At 31.3% G+C, this 23,083-nt stretch overlaps 4 protein-coding genes and 1 non-coding gene across 6 annotated transcripts; 2 read left to right on the top strand and 3 right to left on the bottom strand.

The window, feature by feature from the left end:
* The first annotated feature begins 1,993 nt into the window (after positions 1–1,993).
* Positions 1,994–4,710, top strand: LOC107946750 (transcription factor MYC2). The gene has a single exon (XM_016881201.2). The coding sequence runs from the start codon at positions 2,272–2,274 to the stop codon at positions 4,210–4,212; it is 1,941 nt and encodes a 646-aa protein (XP_016736690.2). The 5' UTR covers positions 1,994–2,271; the 3' UTR covers positions 4,213–4,710.
* Positions 4,711–6,118: 1,408 nt separating this feature from the next.
* LOC107944217 (uncharacterized) lies at positions 6,119–6,460 on the bottom strand. Its single transcript, XM_016878043.1, has one exon. It carries the CDS (start codon positions 6,458–6,460, stop codon positions 6,119–6,121), a length of 342 nt encoding a protein of 113 aa, XP_016733532.1.
* A 461-nt stretch (positions 6,461–6,921) lies between these two features.
* On the top strand, positions 6,922–7,008 carry TRNAM-CAU (transfer RNA methionine (anticodon CAU)). Its single transcript is given in 2 exon segments — positions 6,922–6,959; positions 6,973–7,008. It is a non-coding gene; the product is annotated as a tRNA-Met (tRNA).
* Positions 7,009–14,915: 7,907 nt separating this feature from the next.
* Positions 14,916–15,898, bottom strand: LOC107946749 (abscisic acid receptor PYR1). Its single transcript, XM_016881200.2, has one exon. It carries the CDS (start codon positions 15,765–15,767, stop codon positions 15,135–15,137), a length of 633 nt encoding a protein of 210 aa, XP_016736689.1. The 5' UTR covers positions 15,768–15,898; the 3' UTR covers positions 14,916–15,134.
* A 2,988-nt stretch (positions 15,899–18,886) lies between these two features.
* On the bottom strand, positions 18,887–21,926 carry LOC107946829 (mitochondrial carnitine/acylcarnitine carrier-like protein). 2 transcript variants are annotated; one of them, XM_041083368.1, is made up of 5 exons: positions 21,811–21,926; positions 21,630–21,724; positions 21,463–21,534; positions 19,828–20,219; positions 18,887–19,615 (listed from the first exon to the last, which is right to left on the bottom strand). In XM_041083368.1, the coding sequence occupies exons 4-5, from the start codon at positions 20,217–20,219 to the stop codon at positions 19,114–19,116; spliced, it is 894 nt and encodes a 297-aa protein (XP_040939302.1). In that variant the 5' UTR covers positions 21,463–21,534; positions 21,630–21,724; positions 21,811–21,926; the 3' UTR covers positions 18,887–19,113. The 2 variants fall into 2 exon arrangements, with proteins under 2 accessions (XP_040939302.1, XP_040939301.1); XM_041083367.1 differs by having other exon boundaries at positions 21,630–21,926.
* Between the last annotated feature and the right edge of the window lie 1,157 nt (positions 21,927–23,083).

The following is a 23,083-nucleotide window of genomic DNA, read 5'->3' on the forward strand; positions in this document are numbered from 1 at the left end:
TTAATGTGGTAATCTACGTTAAACCTAAATTTGATAATTCATGTAAATTTAATGTTGACATGTCTCTATTTGTCCCATATGAAATGTCAATAAATAATTAAAAAATAAAATAAAATTCAAAAAAAATTATTAAAAGTTCATAAAAATTCAAAAAATATTAATATGAAGTATACGTAGATTCTCATACATATTATTATGTTTAAAAATTTAATATTTTAGTCAATATTTTAATTAGGAAACATCAATTTGATTCTTTTTTAAAAAATTAATGGGTCAAATTTGACTCTTTTTAAAATATTAAATCCAAATCTGACTAAAAAAATAATAAAAGTTAAATTGATAAATTAGATATAAATATTAAGGACTAAAATTGGCATTATGCCAAAATAAAAAGATCATAACCTGAAGTCAAAGTATCGGGGGCGAGTGAGTGGTGGCGATTAAATGGAAAAGTGCGGCTGATATTTATGGAAGCAGCCAAAAGATGAAGAAATCGTCAGGTGTGAAGACGTAGTAGGATATTTGATCGCATCACACACTGTTAGAATTTTCACGATGACGTTGCAACGTTAATGTGCAGCATCGGCTGCGCTCACCCATTTATGTTCACGATGAGGTTGCAATGTTAAAAGCATGATCGGGTTCACAAAGATATAATAAAATATTTTAAAAATTACTAAAAATAAAATATATATGATTATTTTTTAAGATTGTTTGTAAAATATAAAATATAGTATATTGAATATTAACTTTTATATTATATTAAATTATTTATTATAATAAACAAGATTAATTTAATGATTTTTTAAAATATTTTTATATAAAATTTATAAAATGCGTACGCAAATTTTTTTTAAGAGATTATAATATTTAAAATCTCAATTTTAACTTAAAACTCTGTTTTGTTTTTACATAATTTTTTCACAATATTTTTACATATTATTTTTCACTTATATCAAAAGTTTCATAATCTATTTAAAGTTAAATCTTTGATTAAATAATTGTTAGACACTAACCAACCAAATATTATAAAAAAAAGTATATAATTATACATAAAAAATTACACACATAAAAAAATTTAAAACACTACGATGTCCAAAACTTCAACTTAATTAGTTTCATTTATTTTTTTTGCATATATAAAATATTTACATATTTTTTTCCACGCACAATAAGTTTATTTTTACTCACAATTTACTTAAAATAATTTGTTTTAATTTGTACACTGTGTATATAATGTTGTCATTAGTTTCAAATCATATGTTTTATTTTTTATTGGATGTTGTTTTAAACGCATATTCGTGTTTCAAATATGTGGTGCCCATATTCGTACACTTGTGATAGAATTACTAGTATAGATAATGTATGAGTTGTTTCACAAGTTAACTCGATATTAAATTTTTTTATAATTAATTTTTCAATATTGAAATATTCTTTCATCAACATGATATCTTTTTGACGTGCTATAGAAAAATAATAATACCACAATAAATAATTTGAGCACATTTATTGTTATTAATATTATATATTTACTTATTTAATTTTATTTTACTCATAATTTTATTTTTTTTAATTTCATACATATTGCACATGTTTATTATTCTTAATTTCGAACAATACATTTTTTTTACTTATTATATGGTATTTTTAAATACATACGTATGTGATAAAATTTTTAATATTAAATGTGTGAATAGATCGTTTTACTTGTCTATATTACTTGTTTATATGTGTTGAGGAAATTTACTAAATTTCATTTAAATTTGTGAATTTTTGTAAATTTTAAAGATTTTTAAGTTTTTGTAGATGATGGTGCCATAGTAATATTATAGCATGACACGTGGTAGCAAAAGATTGGTTGAATGTTTCAACCGTTTTTTTTAACATTTAAAGGACTGAACTGAAAAAGTTTGATAATATTAGGGACGGAAAGTGAGAAAAAAACTTAGGACCAAAAGCTAAATATTTCAGAAAGTAAAGTTTGTATCGAGGGTTTTGAAAATGAGACCTGGGAGGGTAGAATCGGCTCTCAATCGAACCTGCCCTTCGTGGAAACCCCCTATTTCCCCTCCAAAAAAAAAAAATCAGTTTGGCCCCAAAATGAAATCGCAACCCAAACGCAACCTCAAATAAAATAAAATTTTATTTTATTTTATCCCCTATTCCCCTTTCCCTCCATCCCTCCATTCTTCATCTTCTTCCCAGCCACAAAAATCTGCTTCCTTTGGTTAAAAAGGAAAAGAATTTCACAATCCGGTTAAATTTTAGGATATGACTGACTATCGATTTGCGTCGACGATGAATCTTTGGACGGACGATAACGCATCGGTTATGGAAGCTTTTATGAGTTCTGATCTTTCTGCTTTATGGCAGCCTCCGCCGCAATCCTCTGCATCCACTTCCACACCAGCTGTTGTTGCTTCTTCTGCTGCTGCTGCTGCCAGTGGTGCTCCCGACCTTTTGAAGTCCTCTGTGGCTCCCCAATCTCACCCCTCCGTCGCTCTTTTCAATCAAGAAACTCTCCAGCAGCGGCTCCAAGCTCTTATCGAAGGCGCCCACGAGTGTTGGACTTACGCTATTTTCTGGCAGTCCTCCTACGATTACTCTGGCTCCGCTGTACTTGGATGGGGCGATGGGTATTACAAGGGCGAAGAAGATAAGGGGAAAAGGAAGTTGAAAACTTCGTCTGTAGTTGCGGAGCAAGAGCATCGTAAAAAAGTGCTTAGAGAGCTTAACTCTTTGATTTCCGGTTCCACAGCCCCCACCGATGATGCTGTCGACGAAGAAGTCACCGATACCGAGTGGTTCTTTTTAGTTTCGATGACGCAGTCTTTCGTCAACGGCGGCGGGCTGCCGGGACAGGCTCTTTTCAATTCTACTCCGGTTTGGGTTGTTGGGTCGGAGCGATTAGCTAGTTCGACGTGCGAGCGAGTGAGGCAAGGGCAGGTTTTTGGTTTGCAAACCATGGTCTGCATACCGTCTGCAAACGGGGTGGTTGAACTGGGCTCAACAGAACTTATCACGCAAAGCTCAGGTCTGATGAATAAGGTTCGGGTTTTATTTAATTTCAATAACAGTATTGAAGCTGGTTATTTGTCTATGTGTAATAATATTGCTGATGAAGGCGAAAATGATCCATCTTCGCTTTGGATCAGTGATCCAAATAGCGGGGTCGAATATAAAGAAAGCCATAACAATAATCAAAACCAGCAGATTGAAAAGTCAATTCAGTTCCATGACAATCCGAGTTCCAGTAGTTTAACCGAGAATCCCAGCTCCATTCAACAGCAGCACAGTCAGAACTTTGGCTTGAATTTCTCCGATTATGGTTTTGATAGGAGTAACAGTGTGAGGAATGGGAATTCTTCTCACCTGTTCAAACCAGAATCCGAGGAGACACTGAATTTTGGTGAGAGTAAGAGGAGTGGGAATGTGGTGGAGGAGAATAAGAAGAAGACATCCCCCACTTCCAGAGGGAGTCATGAAGATGGGATGCTTTCCTTTTCTTCTGCTGTATTCTTGCCTTCTTCTGGTATGATGAAATCCAGTGGAGGTGCTGGAGATTCAGATAACTCTGATATTGAAGCTTCCGTCGTTAAAGAAGCTGAATGTGTCAAACCTTTGGAGCCTGAAAAGAAGCCTAGGAAACGAGGGAGAAAGCCGGCTAATGGTAGAGAAGAGCCTCTGAATCACGTCGAAGCCGAGCGTCAAAGAAGGGAGAAGCTTAACCAGAGGTTTTACGCCTTGCGTGCCGTGGTACCTAACGTGTCCAAGATGGATAAAGCATCACTCCTCGGTGATGCTATTTCGTATATTAACGAGCTTAGCACAAAGGTACAAAATGCAGATTTAGAGAAACAAGAGTTGCAGAAACAATTAGAAGCAATGAAGAAAGAGCTGGCAAAGAAAGATTCATGCCCACAAAACCCCAAGACATCGAACCACCTTGGGAATAGACTGATAGAATTGGAAACCGAAGTGAAGGTTATCGGGTGGGACGCAATGATTCGAATCCAATGCAAGAGAAAGAACCATCCGGCAGCAAGGTTAATGGCTGCTTTAAAGGAATTAAATCTTGATGTGCAGCACGCTAGTGTGACGGTAGTGAATGACTTGATGATCCAACAAGCCACCGTAAAGATGGGGAACCCATTTTACACACAGGAGCAGCTCAGGCTAGCTCTAATATCCAAAATCGGAAGTGAGATATAGAGCATGAAGCAGAGCTTGACATGTCACAGAGGATTGAGCAGAGCTATAATAAGCAATGGGGATAGAAATTGATCGGAGATAAAAAGGACTGCAGTTTGATTGATAAAAATGGCTGCAGGGCTCCGGGACATTTTAAGGTTCCTGGTAGCACACAACACAACCCAACCCAACCCAACCCAACCCTACCCTAGCTCTGTAAAACACTGTTTCAGTTTGTTCATCGTACTGTTAGAATATTTAATCGGAGGATCTTAACTGGTTTGTAGGTTGGTTTAGTTGTCAACTGAAATAGCCCCCTTTTTTTGTGTGTATTAAATCTTGGTATGTGTATAGGTTGTTATAAATTGGAACCTGAATGAAGATCTGGGTTTGTTAATATGTTGTCCAGCTTATATATTTACGTGCTGGGACATGAAGTATGCATGGTACACCTTTTCACTGAGATGTATTGGACAATAACATATTAATGTTTGGAGCTCTTTGTCTTGTTTCTTTGTATCTCTGTTCCTACAATCACATGCATTATTTTTATTTTTATTTAATTGCAGATTTAGGAACCTTTTTGTATTTTAATTGTTTTCGACCATCTAATAGCAATGCTTCGTCATACCAAAAATGCTGGGCCACAAAATAATTCATCACATGCCAAATATGCACCGACATTTCGTGATACTATCCCCTCTGAAACTGCGTACCCAGATTTTTATTTATGGTTCACTTTCACTAATTATAAACATAATTTTTTTGTTCATCAATCATTTTTATAACAAAAGAATGAAATCGCCTCGAATAAAATTTACCTTCTTTTGTTTGTTTGTGCTTCGATTAGATTGCAGCTCTGAACATGTGGCTATGGGCTGTAGGCACGTCCTTTTTCAACATATTGGCAAGTTATGTTTGCTGGTGGCATTATAAACCAAATTCTAATTTCGATCCGTCTCCAATAATTATCAACTCAATCATGGTACTGGAATTTTAATGACATTGTTATAGTAAAACAAGGGTCGGAACGTTTGACACATGGTTGGATGACAAGTAAATTAACCACGAATACACGAGCAAATTTTGAAACGGAATTTTGAACTCGCATCAGGCTATTAAGTCCAAACGTTGATAGTTGACATAAATTGATGAGTTATTTCCATTCAAGGCATAAATTGTTGGATCATGCCATATCTGAAATCTTAATGGTATTCTTCAAAACCCCTTTTTCTTATTTCAACGTTAGCTGTTAAATGAATGTAGGCATAAAGTAGGGGCGGCGATTCGAGTACTATAATCATTGAATGTTTGAAAGATAAAGCAATGGAGAATCACATATCTGTTCCAGGAAGTCGAGAATTTTCTTTCTTTTTTTTTTTTTTGACACCATAGCTGGCAAGGAAAATGCTATCACTGTGCAGATTTGATGAATCATGGGACTAGTAAAAAACTATCAAGTTTCTGTCTCATTCTACTCCTTTCAAAACACAGAAAACCTAATGGAATATCTTGAAGAGAGAAGGGTTTTTTTCTTATGACACAACGGTCCCTTCTATTCGGATTTGGAATACAATACAAAGATTTCAACGTTGGATATGATTCGATTCACGCATTTCCATGAAAAATATTAAATATTCTTTGGTTATTATGATACTTTCATAGGGTTTTCGATCAGCTTTATTTTGCCAACAATCACGTTTTTATATTTATATATATAATTCACTAAATTCGATAATAAATAAAAAGCATTATGAAATTGACATGAAAAAATGAAAAACCTGGAACCAAATTAGAGCATAAAGAAAGAAAGCAAGAAATGAATAGGGATTAATCAAAACAAAAAAACTATACGAAAGAAAGAAAGGGTTTAAATTTAATTAATTAATTTTACAGAGGCATGCATGGGATATTGTATAAATATCTGTCAAGCTACACTCATCTCTTTTCTCATCTTTTCATCGCTTAAATCCTCGAAGCTCCAATCCCTTCTCATCCCACAGCTCCTCACCAGCCTTGGTTGGGCGTCAGCTTCATAACCTTTAGATTCATAGATGGTATGAATGGTATTTAAGCGGCGATGACCCTCCTTTATCTTCCTTGGGTCACCAGTCACCGGCATTGCCTCACTTCTGATTTGCTCATAATGCCCGGACCATGTTCTACTTACACAACAAAATGTCACTTTCTTTTGTTTACCAAATGGGTCCTTCTCATTGATCGAGTCGTTTTCTTCCAGAACCTGAAAAGTCAAGCAGTTGAAACTCATAGCTTTTTATTCCTCCAAATGTTTAATATTTAGAGAAGGAAGCGGATGAGAAAAGCAATGGAGGGTATTGAAGAAAGATGTTTTTACATTCAGGCTTTAATATAGCTTTAGAGGTGATGATCAGAAAAAAGAAAGAAAGAGATAGCAGGTTGGAATTTACAGATAAGTTTCTAATTTGGTAATTTATACAGCTTTGGGTATTAATTTAAAACCAACAAATTGTTCTTTTTTTTCTTTTCTATATTTGGATACAGCTACGAACAACTAATGATAAAGGCAATTAAGATACTCAGATAAATTCCGTAATTTAATGTTTTATAATAAACTCATATAAGCTATCATTTCATCACCTTTCCTGTTCTAATTGTGAATTTGACTGTCGTATTATTCATTAAAGTCGAAGAAAGCTTTAATAAAGTTTCATACTTTAATACGTAAATTAGCAGATAAGGAACACCACGGGGGTGGTGGCGCAGTTGGCTAGCGCGTAGGTCTCATAGCTTATTTGAGTGATCCTGAGGTCGAGAGTTCGAGCCTCTCTCACCCCAGTTTTTCCTTTTTAATTTTTGTTATATACCCATAGGGATGGCAACGGCCAACGGGCTCGCTTTCACTCATTTGATTTTTCATGCCTTCCATTCCGATTTCCACCCGAATTTGCATTTTATCTAAAATTTTTGCACTTGAATTTCGTCTTATAAAAGAAAATTTTCGATTCATGCTTGATTCGCCTTAAATATTATATAATTTTATATTTAATATAAGTTTAGCCCTTAATGTTTATCTCTTCTATCAAATTGACCATGTTTTAACTAAATTTGGCTTTAAACGTTTTAAAAAGAGTCAATTGTGACAATCAATCTTTCGAAAACAATCAATTTGTTTTTTTTTTAAACAAAACCCTTTGTTAAACATGGTTGTATGACAACCCACGTGTATTTCATGCTATTCTTTTTGGTTGTATGATAATCCACGTGTATTTTATGCTATTCTTTTTAACTATATACATACATATATATATATTGAATAGTTGAATTGAGAAGTATATTGTGGTACACTAAATTAAAGTAAGGACTAAATCGTAAAGATGTAAAAAGTTTTGAGGTTTAAGTACAATTATTCAAAATTTAAGGGGTTGAAGCATGAATATGAGAAAATTGAAGGACCAAAAGTGAAAATAACCCAATTTCTTATAACATGAAATTGGTGTGCAAGGACCAAATTGATTAAGTGGAGAATATGAAGGACTAATAATTTTACCAAATTGAGTGATGATTCAATGAAGGAATTGTAGAGAATGTTGAAGGGTAAAATAGTCATAGTTATTTTTCAATTAAGATAATTATCATGAAACATCATGATAATTATGAATATTGGTGTTAGATTTTGATTGGTTAAAATTATTTTATTATTATTTTAATACAATATGTTTTATTATTTAATTAATGGTTAAGAAAATAAAAAAGAAAGGATGATGAAAATTTCTCCATCTTTCTTTCAGCTCACGTCCACCATTCTTGAAGAAAAGAAAGTCTTACTTTTTTTTACGTTTTGATCTTTTCCATCAAAATTCACCATTTTCACCTAAAAATCAAAGAATTTTCATAACCACCAAGAGATAAAATAATAAGGAGACTATGGAGAGTAAGAATATCAATTTAGATTCAATAAAAGAAAAGTTGGAAGAGAGATAAAATCAAGCTAAAGCTTGATTCGAAGAGAATAAGGTATGAATGTTAAGGTCTCATATTGTTTTCAAGTTTAATCTTGTTAGAAAAGAATAGAAAAGATGTTAAAGTGAAAATTACCCATGAAAAGTTTTATGTTTTGATATAATGTTGAAGAAAGAGATTGAAAAAGTGAATTAAGTGATGAGGAAAAAGGAAGAGCAAGTGATTTGTGTTTCGAAGAGGTAAAGTACCTATGGATTCTCTTGTTATTTAAGGATTAAAATGTAGACTTTGTGAGGTTTTGTGGTAAATTAGTAAAATAAAGTGCGAAACAATTTAATATGTGAATAAGGAAAATACGATAAAAGTTTAATGAAGATGAAATATGCATAAAGTATTGTAAAATGTAAAATTGTGGAAATATATGAAATTTATATGATGACAAGGAGTAAATCGTCAAACTTGAGAAATATGCGGATGAAATAATAGAAGTGAAATACATAGAAATTGATATGTGAAACAATATATTGAGATAAATTATGTGATTAAAGTGTGACAAGAAAGAAAATTGATTTAATATGATTAGTTAGTGAATATTGAACCTTTATGACAAAAAAAAGAGACTAAATTAAGAAGTTATGAAAATTTACAAGAAAATATTTGATAAGTGAAGTAGGTAGTAGAGAATGTAAAAGAAAATCATGATTTTTGTAATTCAAATTACAATTGTTCTTTAAGTTGTGGAAAGATAATAATTAAATTGAAAAAATATAAAATTGTAGTTAAATTGTGAAATATTATATGAATAAATAGAATGTGTAAGAAAGTGTGATGAAATGGTATATGTATGAAAAGTGATAGTAAGATTGAATTACAAAGAATAGTGAATGATAAAAATAATTATTAAATTATTTTTATTATGTGAATTATTTTGGTGAAATGAAAGAACTATGAAAAAGAAAAAAGGACTCAATTGTGAAATATGAAAAAGTTGAATGTGGAAAGCTATGGTAAATTTTATTAGTGAATATGGAATTTTATAAGATAATGAATTATATTTTGAGTGTCAAAGAAAGTCGGCAGTTTTGTTTACTGAGTTGTTACAATAAGGGCTAAATTGAAATAAATTCAAAATATACAAATTCTATTTTGAAATGTGAAAATGAAGTGATTTCCATCTCAATTGCCTAAAGTAGACAAGATGAGAACTATTAGGATATAGATGGCATGCCATTAAAGAAACACCTAGCGTGCACTTTATTCTAATTACACATTTCGGTGTTGTCCTATTGTGACATAGCACTTCGGTGCTACTTTGTTCTGTTTCCATGTATTCTATACTTTCTATTAAGCCTATGTTGGACCAATGTTGCATAATAAAAGGTAATGATAAAATAAAAAAATTATGGTAAGCAAGTTCTAATGAAAATTTTTTGTTACACAGTGAGATGACAAGTGAAGGATTTTGATAACAGTTTCGTTAAACTGTGAAGTGATAATGTAATGAATTAGACTGGTAAAAGTTTTGTTCCTATCAATCCATGAAAAGATAAAAATAGTGAATTATGGTAATAATGAATCCTATAAATACGGAATGATATGTTAATTTTTAAAATATACTCCATCGATTCTTAAGATATATTCAGGGATTATTATAGTGGTAAAAAATGAGATTTGAATTCTTGGGTACTTATTAAGCTTTCATGAGCTTAACGTGTGTTTTAAAGGCATAGGTGGAAGATTGAATAGAAGCTCTAGATTCATGTTGGGATTTCGACGCATCTCATCTTATCTTATCACCAAGGCTTAAAGAGGGTTCAAATTTGATACTTTGGTTATAGAATATGACATGTATATAAGTTATTTCAAGTGTTTTGATATAATTTGAGTTTTATAGTGATTAATTGATGTGAGATCGTCAAAGTTGCTCTGGCAACAAATGTAACATCCTGATGCTTTTATTTGATACCTAAGTCGGTATAAGGGTGTTACAGGTTATCACGTCAGCATTGTTAAAAAAAACTTATGTTTTAGTCAATATTTTCATTAAAAAAAAGTAATTTGACTATTTTTAAAAGGCTGAGGTCAAATTTTGCTAAAATGAATAAAATTGAAAAAAATTACAAACATTGTAGGCTAAATTTATCATTATACCTATTATATATTTTTATACCATTGATAAGTATTTTGAAATCTTATGAAAGTTCAAAAAAAAAAGTTGATAAAAAGTTTTAAAAAACTAGTTAAAATGTTGTGTTTATATATATATATAATGGTAATGAAATTAAAAGAAGGATATTTTGTTGAAAAAATTTAGGTAGGAGGGTGCGGTTTAAATCTAAACCCATCATTGATGAAATTAAATGAAAATCCACCTGTCTAGTCCCTCAATTCTATCTTTAAAACAATTTCATCTACTGGTGGTTGGAATTATCTGTGATCCAGACATTATTTGGTCCGAACAATCCATTCATCCTCCTTAATCTATTTATACTAACTACTAATATTATACGAACCAATTTTTTAAATTATATCAAAAATTATAATATAAATATTGATTCTCAAATTTAAGTATAAGGTGGGGATTCTAATCTAAATAGAAGGTAAAAAGGTTGTGTATTTTGATAATATTAAAGAATGCATTTCCAGTTCTTAAAAATTTATTTATATTTTAATTAGAATAGTATATATAAATTAGTAAATGATATTATAAAAATAAAAATATTAATTATGTTGAAAATTAAAATATAAATAAATATTGAAAGAAAAAAAAAACAGGGTATTTGAATTATTAAGAAATGTATGAGTATGATATAATATTATTATCAATATAAAAAAAATATAAATTCGAGTATACTTAAATACATTATCCTCACATTTTATAAATTGAGGACATTTTTTTTAAATAAGGTATCGATTATGTATTGAGAATAGCTAAGAATATAAAAGAAGTTAAAAATCAACCGGCCTATCTATGGTTTTCTAACAGAAAATTAAATGCATCCATACCTCTCTCTATTCCCAATAGATGATGGCGATGTCCACGTCATAATTGCTTCTCTTTAATTTTACCCCTAAAAAGGTAAAATATTTATTTTTTAAAAATTACAATGTAAATTAATTAAATTAAAATATAAATACATTCTTTTATAATTATAAGGAATTATAATTCATTAGAAAGGTTTTATTAATATAATGTAATTACATCGTAATTTTATATGTTATGTTTGGTAATAAAAATTGTAATTACACAATTATATAATTTATAATTTTAAAAAATATTAATTATTATAAAACCTATTAGTGTGATAAAAATAATTTCTAAACAAGTAATAAAAACTAAATTCAACTCATCATATGCATTACTAACAAAAGTAGTTAATAATACGATTACTAATAAAAATTAAAAGAAAAATAAACATCATATGCAATTTTATCTAATTGTCCCAACACATATTTGTTGGGTTTGCCTTCTTTAATATTTATCATATACTCCTTATTATCATTTGTTGGCCCTTAATTGAGTTCATCATCAAGATTATCAAGATCTCTTCAAAGTATGGATCATCTTAATTCCACTTATAATTGAAGTTATGAAACATGTAACAAACTAGTTTGATCTAACCTTTAGTATAGATTATCTAACCATATGATAGTCGATCACCACGTTAGTATATATGTTCCAAAAATGTCATCCTTATATAATTACAAGCAATTATCATATAACTTTTCAAACATTGTCTAAACAAAATTTGAAGTAATTTAAAAAAAAAATTAATTTCAAAAGTAACTAAAGACAATTATCATTATATGAACCGTTTTTGTCAATTGTACATAATTTTGATTGGTATAATAATAAATTTAGTCATTAATATTTATATATTTTATCAAATTGGTTTTTATTCTAAAAAATTAACAAATTAAACTTTAACATTTACACCATCACAAAAATATTGTGAGCTAAATTTATTAAATCAAGATCAAATTGATATAATATGTTGACTTTGAGAACTAAATTTATTATTATACTAATTAAAATTATATACAATTAATGGAACATATTAATATGGTGATCAACTATCCTTTAATTATTTATCTTCAAAATTAATAAAAATTAAATTACTTCAAATTTTTTATAAAAAAAATAATTTATTCAAAATCGAGAGAAATTGAAGCTGTTTTACCGATAAAAAGGAAAGGAAGTAAAACAGCCAATCATTGAACTTCTAGGCTCCGAAGATGGTGTTGTACGTATGCATAAACTAATAAATATGACATTAATTAACAAACCGACCTTAAAGTAGTCACCCCTACGCTCACCCAGACTCAATAATCAAAGACAAAAAACCATTGAAGTAGATGTAAGGAACATGCCTCAGTTCACTCATCACATCCAGATATTAAAGGACGGCTTTGAATATTAGAAAATGGCTAAAATTTGTCATAAGTCCCTATACTTTTAATAAATTTAAAATTTAGTTATTATATTTTTATTTCCCTAAATTTAGTTCCTTTATGTTTCAGATTTCAAAACTCCAATCGTTGACATGCTTAAATATATTTTTGTAAATTTGTTAGACATTTTGAATTAAAAAAAAAACCTCACTTGGTAGCCTTATAATTAAAAAAAGTATTGTAATAAACTTAAATTTAACAAAAAATATTTAACAATGTTAATAATTGAACTTGTATTTTTAAATCTGAAAAGTATAGGGACTAAATTCCTTGAAGTAAAAGTAAAAGGACTAAATTATAAAAATAAAAAGAGAACAGAGACTTAAAGCAAAATTAAACCTTAGAAAAATATTTTAAATAGTTAAGGAAAATAAAAACAAAACCAGTTGAGGGCAGACATTGCTTCGTTATTGGAGCAGATTAGGTAAAATTTAGGTGCCGGCAATTGAATACACTAACACAAAGCTGATTTCAGTTCAACTCAAATCTCATTACTGATCGTTGGAGTCAACCCCTTCCCTTCCTTCCGTTTCTTATCTTGATTTTAAAAAAAAAACCTTTTTAATGAAAATACCTAATTTTTTTATTTACAAAAAATAACTTAAATTTTCATATAAATGACCTAAAATAAACGGTGAAAATAAGTGGTGCTAATTTATTTGGCATCACTACCTTGCCACGTCAGCCAATGATCGACCCAATTGTCTAAAGAAATTTTTTTTTGTGCCAATGTATTTGACGTCACCAATATAAATACTCCCTCCAATACTTGTATTTTGTGGGGAGAAAATAAATTTTTGGGTGGTGCCAATTTATTGGGCGTGTGGAGGGGGTATTTATACTGGTGATACCAAATACATTGGCACCACTAAAAATTGATTTTTTAAACAATTAGGTCAATTATAAGCTGACATGGCAGGGTGACAACGCCAAATAGATTGGTACTACCCATTTTCACTGTTCATTTTAGATCATTGATGTACTTAATTGAAAAGGTAAGTTATTTTTGTAAATAAAAAAATTAGGTCATTTTTATAAAAAAAAAACCAAATCTCTTTCCATCAATAAAAAAAATAGCCTTAATTTGGTGGATTAAAAAATTAACTATGTGTCAATTGAGTTGTAATTTAATTGGCATTCATATTGTTGCAAGAGTAAGAGAATGTGAATTATCTAGATTGTAGGAGAATGTGAATTGCATAAAATATATTTATCTTTGTATCTAAGGGTGAAAAAAGATTATAAATAATTTCATAAAATATATTCACATAATTTGTTACTGATAAATCCCAACCAAAATAACTGAAAATTGAAATTCAGCAACAACATAGAGGCCACGACAGTTTTGGTTAAATAGTCATAGCACAAATACAAAATATAATGAACAAATGCACAAGCATGTAAAAAGGCATCATAAACTAAACTATGATGGCAACAGAAACCCCACCCATGACAATGAAACATCATTGATATGTAGTTAATGGATTGTGTATGATTCTGATCCGACGGTTAACAATACATCATTTAAAGAAATAATGTAGGGTCAAAGGCAACCTTTTTATTATATAGTTTAAAATAGAATATGTGGCTGTACTAAGTGCGAAGTTACAACCAACCGTCCCTTCCTTTTTCTCTATTTTTCAACCTTCTAAAAAAGTACACCTTACTTTACCTACCCTCCCTAACTGTTCTATTACAACAACATATTATTATCTTACTTTTTCCCAACCTTCTTCTTTGGTCTGTTCAGTTTTTTGGGTGATATACATACAACGGAATATATGCATTTGAGGAGGAAATCTAAACCCTAAAGCACATATTCGGATAGTGGATTTGGGTGGAGGGAGGTGACGTATATAACAAGACAGCTCTTGTCTTAATTCATAAAATAAAGGGAGATTCTTAGCCAACCATTGCTTATTTAATCCCCACTTTACTGCTAACATTCAATACTTATAATTCAAAAGTGAAAACAATACTTGAAAGTCAGAATTGCTATGACTGGTCCTAACTAGTACTAAAATTAAATATATTGGTGAAATTAGTGGAAAATGTCGTTTTTTTTTAAAACAAAATTAATAATGTAGGCAGTCTTTTACATTGTTTAAGGAAATATAAGACGTACTGTAAAAAGCATTTTTTAAAAATTATTTTATATCAAATGTTTGGTTTGTTGGTTAAATGTTTAGATGTTAACAATGCTAAAAGAGAAAAAAAAATTACTAAAAATGTAAAAAACTGCTTAAATCACTAACTTTTTTCACAAATTTGACTAAATATATTCATTATATATGAAATAAGACAAGTCATTGTTGTAAAATAAAAAACTATAATATATATATAAACTCACTCAAAACGCCTTTACAATGGATCATATTGATCCAAATTCAGAAAGGAGATGCATTAAAATTGGAGAAATCAAACAAAAGAAAAGACAACTTATTATGAACTTAAATTACTCACAAAAACTCACCGAAAAAGGAAAAGAGATAAATTTTCATTTTAATATGTACATATATTTTCCCTCGTGTGTTTTTTTTTAACGTCAACTATGAATTATTACCGTCATTATCATCATCACGCGCTAACCCTTCGGTAACAGACGCTAGCTTTTGCAAGTTCAACTTCACAACGGTGTTGGCGAACAGCCGCGTGTCTTCCTCCGTATTACCTTCCGGAACATCGACAACGTAAGATTCCAAAACGACGGTCCAGATCCTCCCGTTACGATTGAAACCGTGTACAGTCGTCACAGACCGGTAATTCCTCAATCGGTGCTCCCCTCCAATGATACTAAACCCGGTGACCCGTCGTTCGTCGTCTAAAATATCCAGTCTCTCGGTGCTGGTATCAGCAGGTAAGCCGGAGATCACGTTGACCTTACGCGTGCACCCCACCACCATTTGCGAACCTTGTTCAACGGCACAGCTTCGGATGAAATGTTTGTAAGCTTGGGGTTTGTCAAAACGGCGGACGATGGACCAGACAAGGTCGTGTGGGGCGCTGATACGTTTGGCTAGTAAGGAAGAGCATTTTCCGGGACCAACTGAGTAGTTGTGCAACTGGGTTATGGAAGGGATTAAGTCGTGGAACTCGTCGTGGGATATGCCGGGGGGAAGGGTGAGGTGGTGAGTGGTGGTTTGGGAGAAGGAAGAGAAAGGAGCGGGTTTTGAGACTGCCATTGAAAAGGGAAGACGAAGATAAGGCGTGGGGTTTATTAGGGGGTTATAAGGGAATCCATGATAGGGAAAGATGGAGGGAGTTAAAATGAGGGGTGGCAGTGAAAGCGCCAAGCAGGCAGGTGAAGAGGGGGGGGGGGTTCATGTTGGTTGCTTCATACATCAACTTTGGGCAACACTAGAGTTCAAAATCATGTCGGTCATTATATTATCAACACCAACACATCTTAAAATTACGCATTCATTTTTATTTAATATGTTGTTTTATATATGAATTTTTAATTAATTTAATTTTTTAATTTATGATATATCATAAATTTATATTTATATATTATATATATAAATAATTATATTTATCTAATAAAAATAAATTGATACATATTTTTCTTTACGTGTACAATTGAATTAAAATAAAACTTTTATATATATATTTAATCAAAATTAAAATTATATATATAATTATGTCAAATTAAAGCTTATGGACTAAATTATCAATAGTGGTTGGGTGCAACAATAAGAAATCTTGTACTCCTAGAGAAAGGATGCATGTTCAAACCTTAGATACGACATTGTTGGGAGGATAATTCTGAACCTTGAACATAAATAAAAAAACAGACATAAAATATATCAAAAAAATTTATGTATCAATTAAATATTAAATTAAAGTTTATATATAATTTAAAATTTTACTACTATTTTTGAAATATAAATACAAAGTTTACATTTACCCCTCAAAAGATTAAAATTTACTAATTTTTTTAGTGATGAATTTTTCAAGGTTTGATACCTTCCATTATCCATTTTATTGATCCTGCAATCACATTTTCAATGCGATGGAAGAACTTTCATTAACATGGCAGTGTATTTGGCAGCACACGAACGAAATATTTTTAATATCACTCTACTTTAAAATGTTGGACAGAGTTTAAAGCTTGGGAGACTGCAGTAGCATTACGGGCTAGTAAGTTTAGTTAATTTTTTTATTCAAATATGTTTAAATTAATTTAATTCTCGTAAAATGAGAATTTTGTTAAAATTAACTAGAGTAATTCAAAGACAAAAAAAAAAAGTTCAAATGAATATAATAGTCACATAAAAACAAAACATTTAATATATTCTTTTAACTCAAATAATAGAATACAATGAATTATTGTAAATAAGGAGAGGTTCTCTATTTCTAGTTGAGCTCCCCAAATCCAACGATGCAACTAACTTTACATAGACGAATAAGATAAAAATATATCTACAATTAAAGGATTTATATGATTCTCAAGATTACAAAATCAAATATTATTAGATTATATATTTTCTAATATTATTTTTCCTAATAGATTACAAGGTAGCCTTAATTTGCCTCTTCATTGAACCATCAAAATTTGAAGTAGAATCGGACTAATTTAAGAAAGTCAGATGAGCCTCGTTTAATAGATTAACCTCTATGATAATTATTCTTTCCATAAATTATATAAATAATTATCACAATTGCATTTAAATCAAAATATAAATGTAACTATTTTAATACTTAATTTTATTGTTAGAGTTATTTTTAATTTTACTGACACCTCATAAAAAAGAAATTAAATTATAGTAAATATTTTAAATGAAAAAAAAAAGTATATTTCTGGTTAAAAAATGTATTTAAAAGATATTGAAGTGATTGTGATTTAGAGGGGGTGAAATTGATGGTCTCAAATGGAAGAATACAAAACTTAGAAGAGCGAGCATTTGTTTGTTTTTGGCAGAGCAATAGAGAGGGAGTAAGTTTTATGGTAAAAGTTACTTTCCATTGACATCAAAGCATCCAATCAGTCTTTCCTCCCATGACTAGTTGTTTCCCCTTTCAACATTGCCCAATGCCCATTCCCTTTTCTAGTGACTGTCGTTTGAGAAGGTAAAAAGGAGCATGTGAGATGAGATTTTGATGCATGCCGGTGAGACATTGATGTTGATTTTTTCCATTACTCACTTAAATTATTTGTTTTTTTTTTTTTTGGTGAAGGAATTTAAGCTTTGTATTATTGGTTTCACACCACGTTTGTCAAAAAAATTATAATAATAAATAAGAAAAACCCTTTTGTTGGTTGGAATTAACTATTGTGCCAATTGTTGAGTAATTTGTTTTTATTTTTATATTTTTTTTGAAGAAAGAAATTTGTTTTTTTAGGTTAAACTGAGCTGATTTTTTAATTAATAATAATAATAATAACAATAATAATAATAAAGATAGTTTCATTAATAGAAATAATAAAACAATAGTTAATATATATTACACATGGTACAGATTGCAATTAAAACATTACAAACTCCATTGTCTTAGAGAGGAGAAAGATGAAAGGAATTTACTTATAATACTAAAAAGTTAAAGAAATTAAGTAGAGAAGCATCACTTTAATCAATCATCAATAATTGTTTCTAATTCTGTCATTATCAAATAATTCTAATAATAAACTTCAGTCAATCAATTTTAGTATTTTTCATCAAAATTAATTTTAGTATAATTAACTTTTGAACTGGATCAAAATATTTTTCTTTATAGAAAAGAGAAACCCAACATTTGATCCATTGGCTAAAAGTGTTCACCTCATCCTCAAGGTTGCAGGATTAGTCTGTAAGCTTTGCCTGTGCGATAGTTTAAGTTGGAACTAGCTGTCCAGTTGCCACCCCAGTAGCCATCACCCACCTCCCCTCTACCTTTCTCCTCTACCTTGTTTCTTTTCATCCCTTTCTTTTTGTTCCTTTTACTTCCCTCTATTCGTCATCGAGGTCTGCTCGGTCAACCAGTTGCCAACAGCCCTTCGTCGCTCTCTTCTCGTTTTCTGAATCTAGTCATTTTTTCATTTCAAAGGAGTTTTATTCAGAATAATAAATCCCCTCGAGCCGGTGTAGTCTGACTTCCAATCAAACATTCGTATCTCTTAATATGCAACTTTTCGGTTTTTATTTCCAAAAGTACCGGAGCTTTTGTGCTCCTTTCCTTTAAAATTTACTTATCAATGAATTTCTTTGTTGAAAAAGAAAAACTGCTCTTCTTTCCTTCTAAAAACTGAATTTTCATTTGAGATGCTTAAACTTTGCTTTTGATCCTGTTTGCATTCAACATGATTATCTATCTGCAAAATCTCTTGATGAAAAACAGAAATATGGGCGTTTGATGAAACAAAAATATTTTTCTTCCGTACATACAATCAAATGGAAGTTACAGCAATCTTGAAGAATGGAGATCCTGTCGTCGGCTGTCATTATATTGCCAAAACTTCATTCGAACATCACGATTAATCCACACATAAAATGGCTTCAATAAAAACAACAGTAAACTTTTAATCGGAATCAGAGTGCAACAGCAATTGATTTAGCCCAAAGCAGACCTTGCCACTTCGAATGCCAAGAAACATGCTGCGTTCGCGGGCATGCTTCGTGCCATGGCAGGGCCGAACCCTTTGAATAGGCCTTTCACCCCTTCTGAGGCTAATATCCTATTAAATGCATTCATGGAGCCAGTGTACTTGGGGTTTCTGTAGTCATCCACCTGGACCACACTCTTGATGACATCAACTGGGTAAACAAAGATCCAGAATGAAGCTCCGGCCAAGCCTCCTGCCACGATCAAAGACCCTCTTCCTAATTTACTAGTGTCTGGTCCTTCAGCCATGTACTGCTTCAGTGCTTCATACACACCAAACATAGCAGCATTTCCTGGAACCTCGCGAGCTAAGGTGGGAACCAATCCCTTGAAGAGCCCCCTTACGCCACCCTCTGATCTGAGAACATGCCTAGCTACATCCATTGGCCCTCCATACTTCACTGCCACACTAGCTGAGCCAGAATGTGCCAATGCACTCTGGGCCTGTAATCTGCTTTCACCATAAGATCCAAGAAGTAAATATTATGTCCAAAGAATTTATGAGTTGATAGTTATCCCATTCAAATGACAAGGTGAGAAAATTATTTTAAAAACTCGTCAGCACTTGATACATCCACGTTGTGCACAATGGTTGGTCGACAAAATTGGTACTGTAAACTATAATTTGGTAGGAAAAGGAATATGAAAAGCCATGATGCCAACCTGCATTTGATCAACTCGGTGGGGCAAGCTAGGAATGAAACAGCAACTCCAGCCCCAGCCCCTGCTACTATCTGTTGGTTAACTGTGAGGGAGGCACCAGACTCTGATCTCAACAATGCCTCCATTTGCCCTCTCACCATAAAGAGGACGGCATTAAGGCCTGCAACAGTAGCCAGTGGAGCCCCCATACCCTTATACAATCCCCTTGGACCTTCAGCGGCTAACGTCTGCCTGACAGCATCCATAGCACCAGCATATTTCGGTGGCTGCCCAGGGAGTGGAGCAGACTGGCTTTGAAGCTTAACCTTGATGGTATCAAAAGGGTGCCCAACTATCAACTGCGATGCTCCTCCAACAGTTCCAGAAATTAGGTCCTCAGCTACATCTCCCATCTGCAGAAGTTGAGTGTGTAGTAAAACAATTAATTTACTCAAGCAGCATTGGATACATTAAATGGAAAGCTATTCCTCCCTGAGAATGAATTCATATCTCTGATATCAATCTTATATCTGTACAGGTGAAAATGCATTAATGCATGGTCTTTACTCACAACCCTTTTCACTATAACTGCAGCAATCGCTTATAATACAACAACATATATGCTTTGGTTCTCATTGGCAGATATAATAAAGCCAAAGCACAAATCGGTATGCATGTTTATGGTAATAAAATCAGGTTACTCTACCACAAGGGTCCAAAGGAGGTAGATCGAAACATCAGTAGTTCATTAACTTTTTTAAGTGAAATGGAGATAAGGAGAAAAGAACAATTAGCAGCTAGTCAACAGCTTAGGCTAGGAAATTAACCCATAACTGATATTTAGTGGGCATTCTCTTTCTTAAAAATGCAATTAGCCTTGAAACTTTATGCATAAATCACTTTGGCTTCAGAAAGTGAGCAAAGAACTGATTTGAGCTAAAGATATGACAATAGTTGATAGTATAGGAAACATTAAACATGGTGTAAATTTATAAAATAGCCACAACCAGTTGTTTTAAATTTATAAATGGTGTAAGCTTCTAATATTGTGGTTCAATAATTCGATTGCAAGAACAGTTCAACATAGAAGACAGTATTGAACAAAGATATTAACATTATAAAATAATAAGAAAAGGTAAAGAACCTCAAGCATAGGGTTAAAAAACTGAAGAACTAAAAACCACAAACAAAGCATTGAAACTAAAGCTCTAAACTGCAAAATGATAATTTAAGAAGGAAAAAAAAACATTTACACAATATCACATTTAGGAAGCAATAAGAAAAGGAAAGGAGAGTTAGGCAAGATATCAGTTACATCGGAAAGAAAATAGAATCAAATATAGGTCCTCAGAGCACATCCTTTAAAAAAAAAAGGTACACTAAACAATCACAGGGTTCTAGGACAAGCCCAAAGTTCAATCTTTTACGCCATTTTAGACCTGGGTTTTATATAAAAACATAAGATCACGCACTTCAATTGAAGTAACCAACCCCAAAATATTGGAACTCGAAAGCGAACATGACAGATAGATGATGATTTACAGACACAATTGAGTTGAACAAGTGTAGGGAAAATAAATTGAATACTAAAACAGGGTCCCATGAGAAATCCAAATGACTGATACATTTACATTCGACATGAAAAAGGAATCTTACCTTGAAAACACAACACAATGGAAAAGAACCAAATTCTGGAGAGAGTTCAAGTCCCAAACCAAGTGATCAAATCTGATGAAAAAATAATAAGAAACTCATTAATCAGATCCAAGAACATTTCTGTAAGGTTGACAAATGATCCAAAAAACAGAAACAGAGGAAAATACCATCATAAAGTGACAGAGCATTCCCTAAAAAGTTGGTCTTCTTTTTGGGTTTAATTTGAATGGAGTTTGGAGAGGTGAGAGATTGATGAGAGAATCTAGGAATAAAAGGAAAACGTGAAACGGATCATTGGGTGATATTAAATCGAGATCCAGAAGAGAGTGGTTGGGGTTGGGGACTTACAGAGAAGGGTGAAGCAAATCTGGTTAGCTCCTAAAACACACTGAACTAAGACTACAAAATGATATTGCTGGTTTTGGCCTTGGATGACCAACTGCCTATATGTGTTTACTTTTTTTGTGTTGGAAAGCGACTCAATAACCGGTTATTTGTAGTGATTGGCCTTTTCCCTTTTTTTTTTTTTTTTTTCTTTTTCTGTTTTATATCATGCCGAAATATTAATCATACGGGATCAAGTTCAAATTAGAACTCTTAGCCTAATAGTAGATTTAAATATATAAATAATTTTAAAAAATAGTATTTTAATATTACAATTGATTTAAACATATAACAAACATATTCAAAAGAAAAAAGTATTCCAAATATTAAGATAGAATAACTGTCATTTGACTCGGTTAATCATTTTTTATTCCGTTTTTATAGAAATACTCACTGCTTTACAAGCTATCATTTGACATAATTTTAAACAAAGTAACCAAAGTTTTTTTCCTCCCCTTTATTTTGGCCGAAACTTACTGTAACATTATCTAACTATTTTTGTTTTATTTTTACAATTATAACAAGTTAGAAATCATCTCTTAATCATTTTCATCAAAAAACATACATATTTCATTTAATTTTATAAGCTTCCAAGTTCCATCAATATCCTTTAATAGTAACTTTTAATATACTTGATAAAATAAAAAAAAAATATTACTACATATATGTATAACAAGTTTCAAATATTCAAAATCTATGAAAAGTTTGAACAAAAACAAACCTTATACTTCAAATTTAAAGGAAAATTAATTAAAAAAAGTTATTTTTCTTCTTTTCTTGCTAAGCACCAATATGAAGAAGAAAGCTGATAAAAGTCTTCCATCTTTTCTTTTCTTTTTATATATATATATTATTATATTACTTATAAAATATTATTATGTTAAGTAAAATATTAAATAAATATTAAATTATTATTTAACAAAAATATCATTCAAAATTCATCATGAGTAATTTAATTTCTTCAATAATATTTTCTTTTTGTTTTTATCAACAATAATTTTTTAATATTATTTTTAATCCTATAAAAATATTGGAGTGACCTACTTACATTTTTAGGAGGGCCATAATGTAAATTTACAAAGGACTAAATTGAAAAATTTTAAACTTTGGGGGGCCATGGCCCCCCTGGGCCTCAACGTGGCTCTGCCACTGCATGTAATCATGTTCGAGTTATATGGTTCCCCTTCAACAATGTTGTCTTCAAAATTCGAACTTAAATTTTTTCCTTAAGAGTATA

The sequence above is a fragment of the Gossypium hirsutum genome, chromosome A12, assembly GCF_007990345.1.
Source record: "Gossypium hirsutum isolate 1008001.06 chromosome A12, Gossypium_hirsutum_v2.1, whole genome shotgun sequence".
NCBI classification, from domain to species: Eukaryota; Viridiplantae; Streptophyta; class Magnoliopsida; order Malvales; family Malvaceae; genus Gossypium; species Gossypium hirsutum.

Coding starts and splice junctions, on each gene's coding strand:
- LOC107944217 (XM_016878043.1), bottom strand. CDS start 6,460: ATGAGTTTCAACTGCTTGACTTTTCAGGTTCTGGAAGAAAACGACTCG.
- LOC107946749 (XM_016881200.2), bottom strand. CDS start 15,767: ATGGCAGTCTCAAAACCCGCTCCTTTCTCTTCCTTCTCCCAAACCACC.
- LOC107946750 (XM_016881201.2), top strand. CDS start 2,272: ATGACTGACTATCGATTTGCGTCGACGATGAATCTTTGGACGGACGAT.
- LOC107946829 (XM_041083368.1), bottom strand. CDS start 20,219: ATGGGAGATGTAGCTGAGGACCTAATTTCTGGAACTGTTGGAGGAGCA. Junction 19,616..19,827: donor ACCGAGTTGATCAAATGCAG/GTTGGCATCATG, acceptor TGGTGAAAGCAG/ATTACAGGCCCAGAGTGCAT.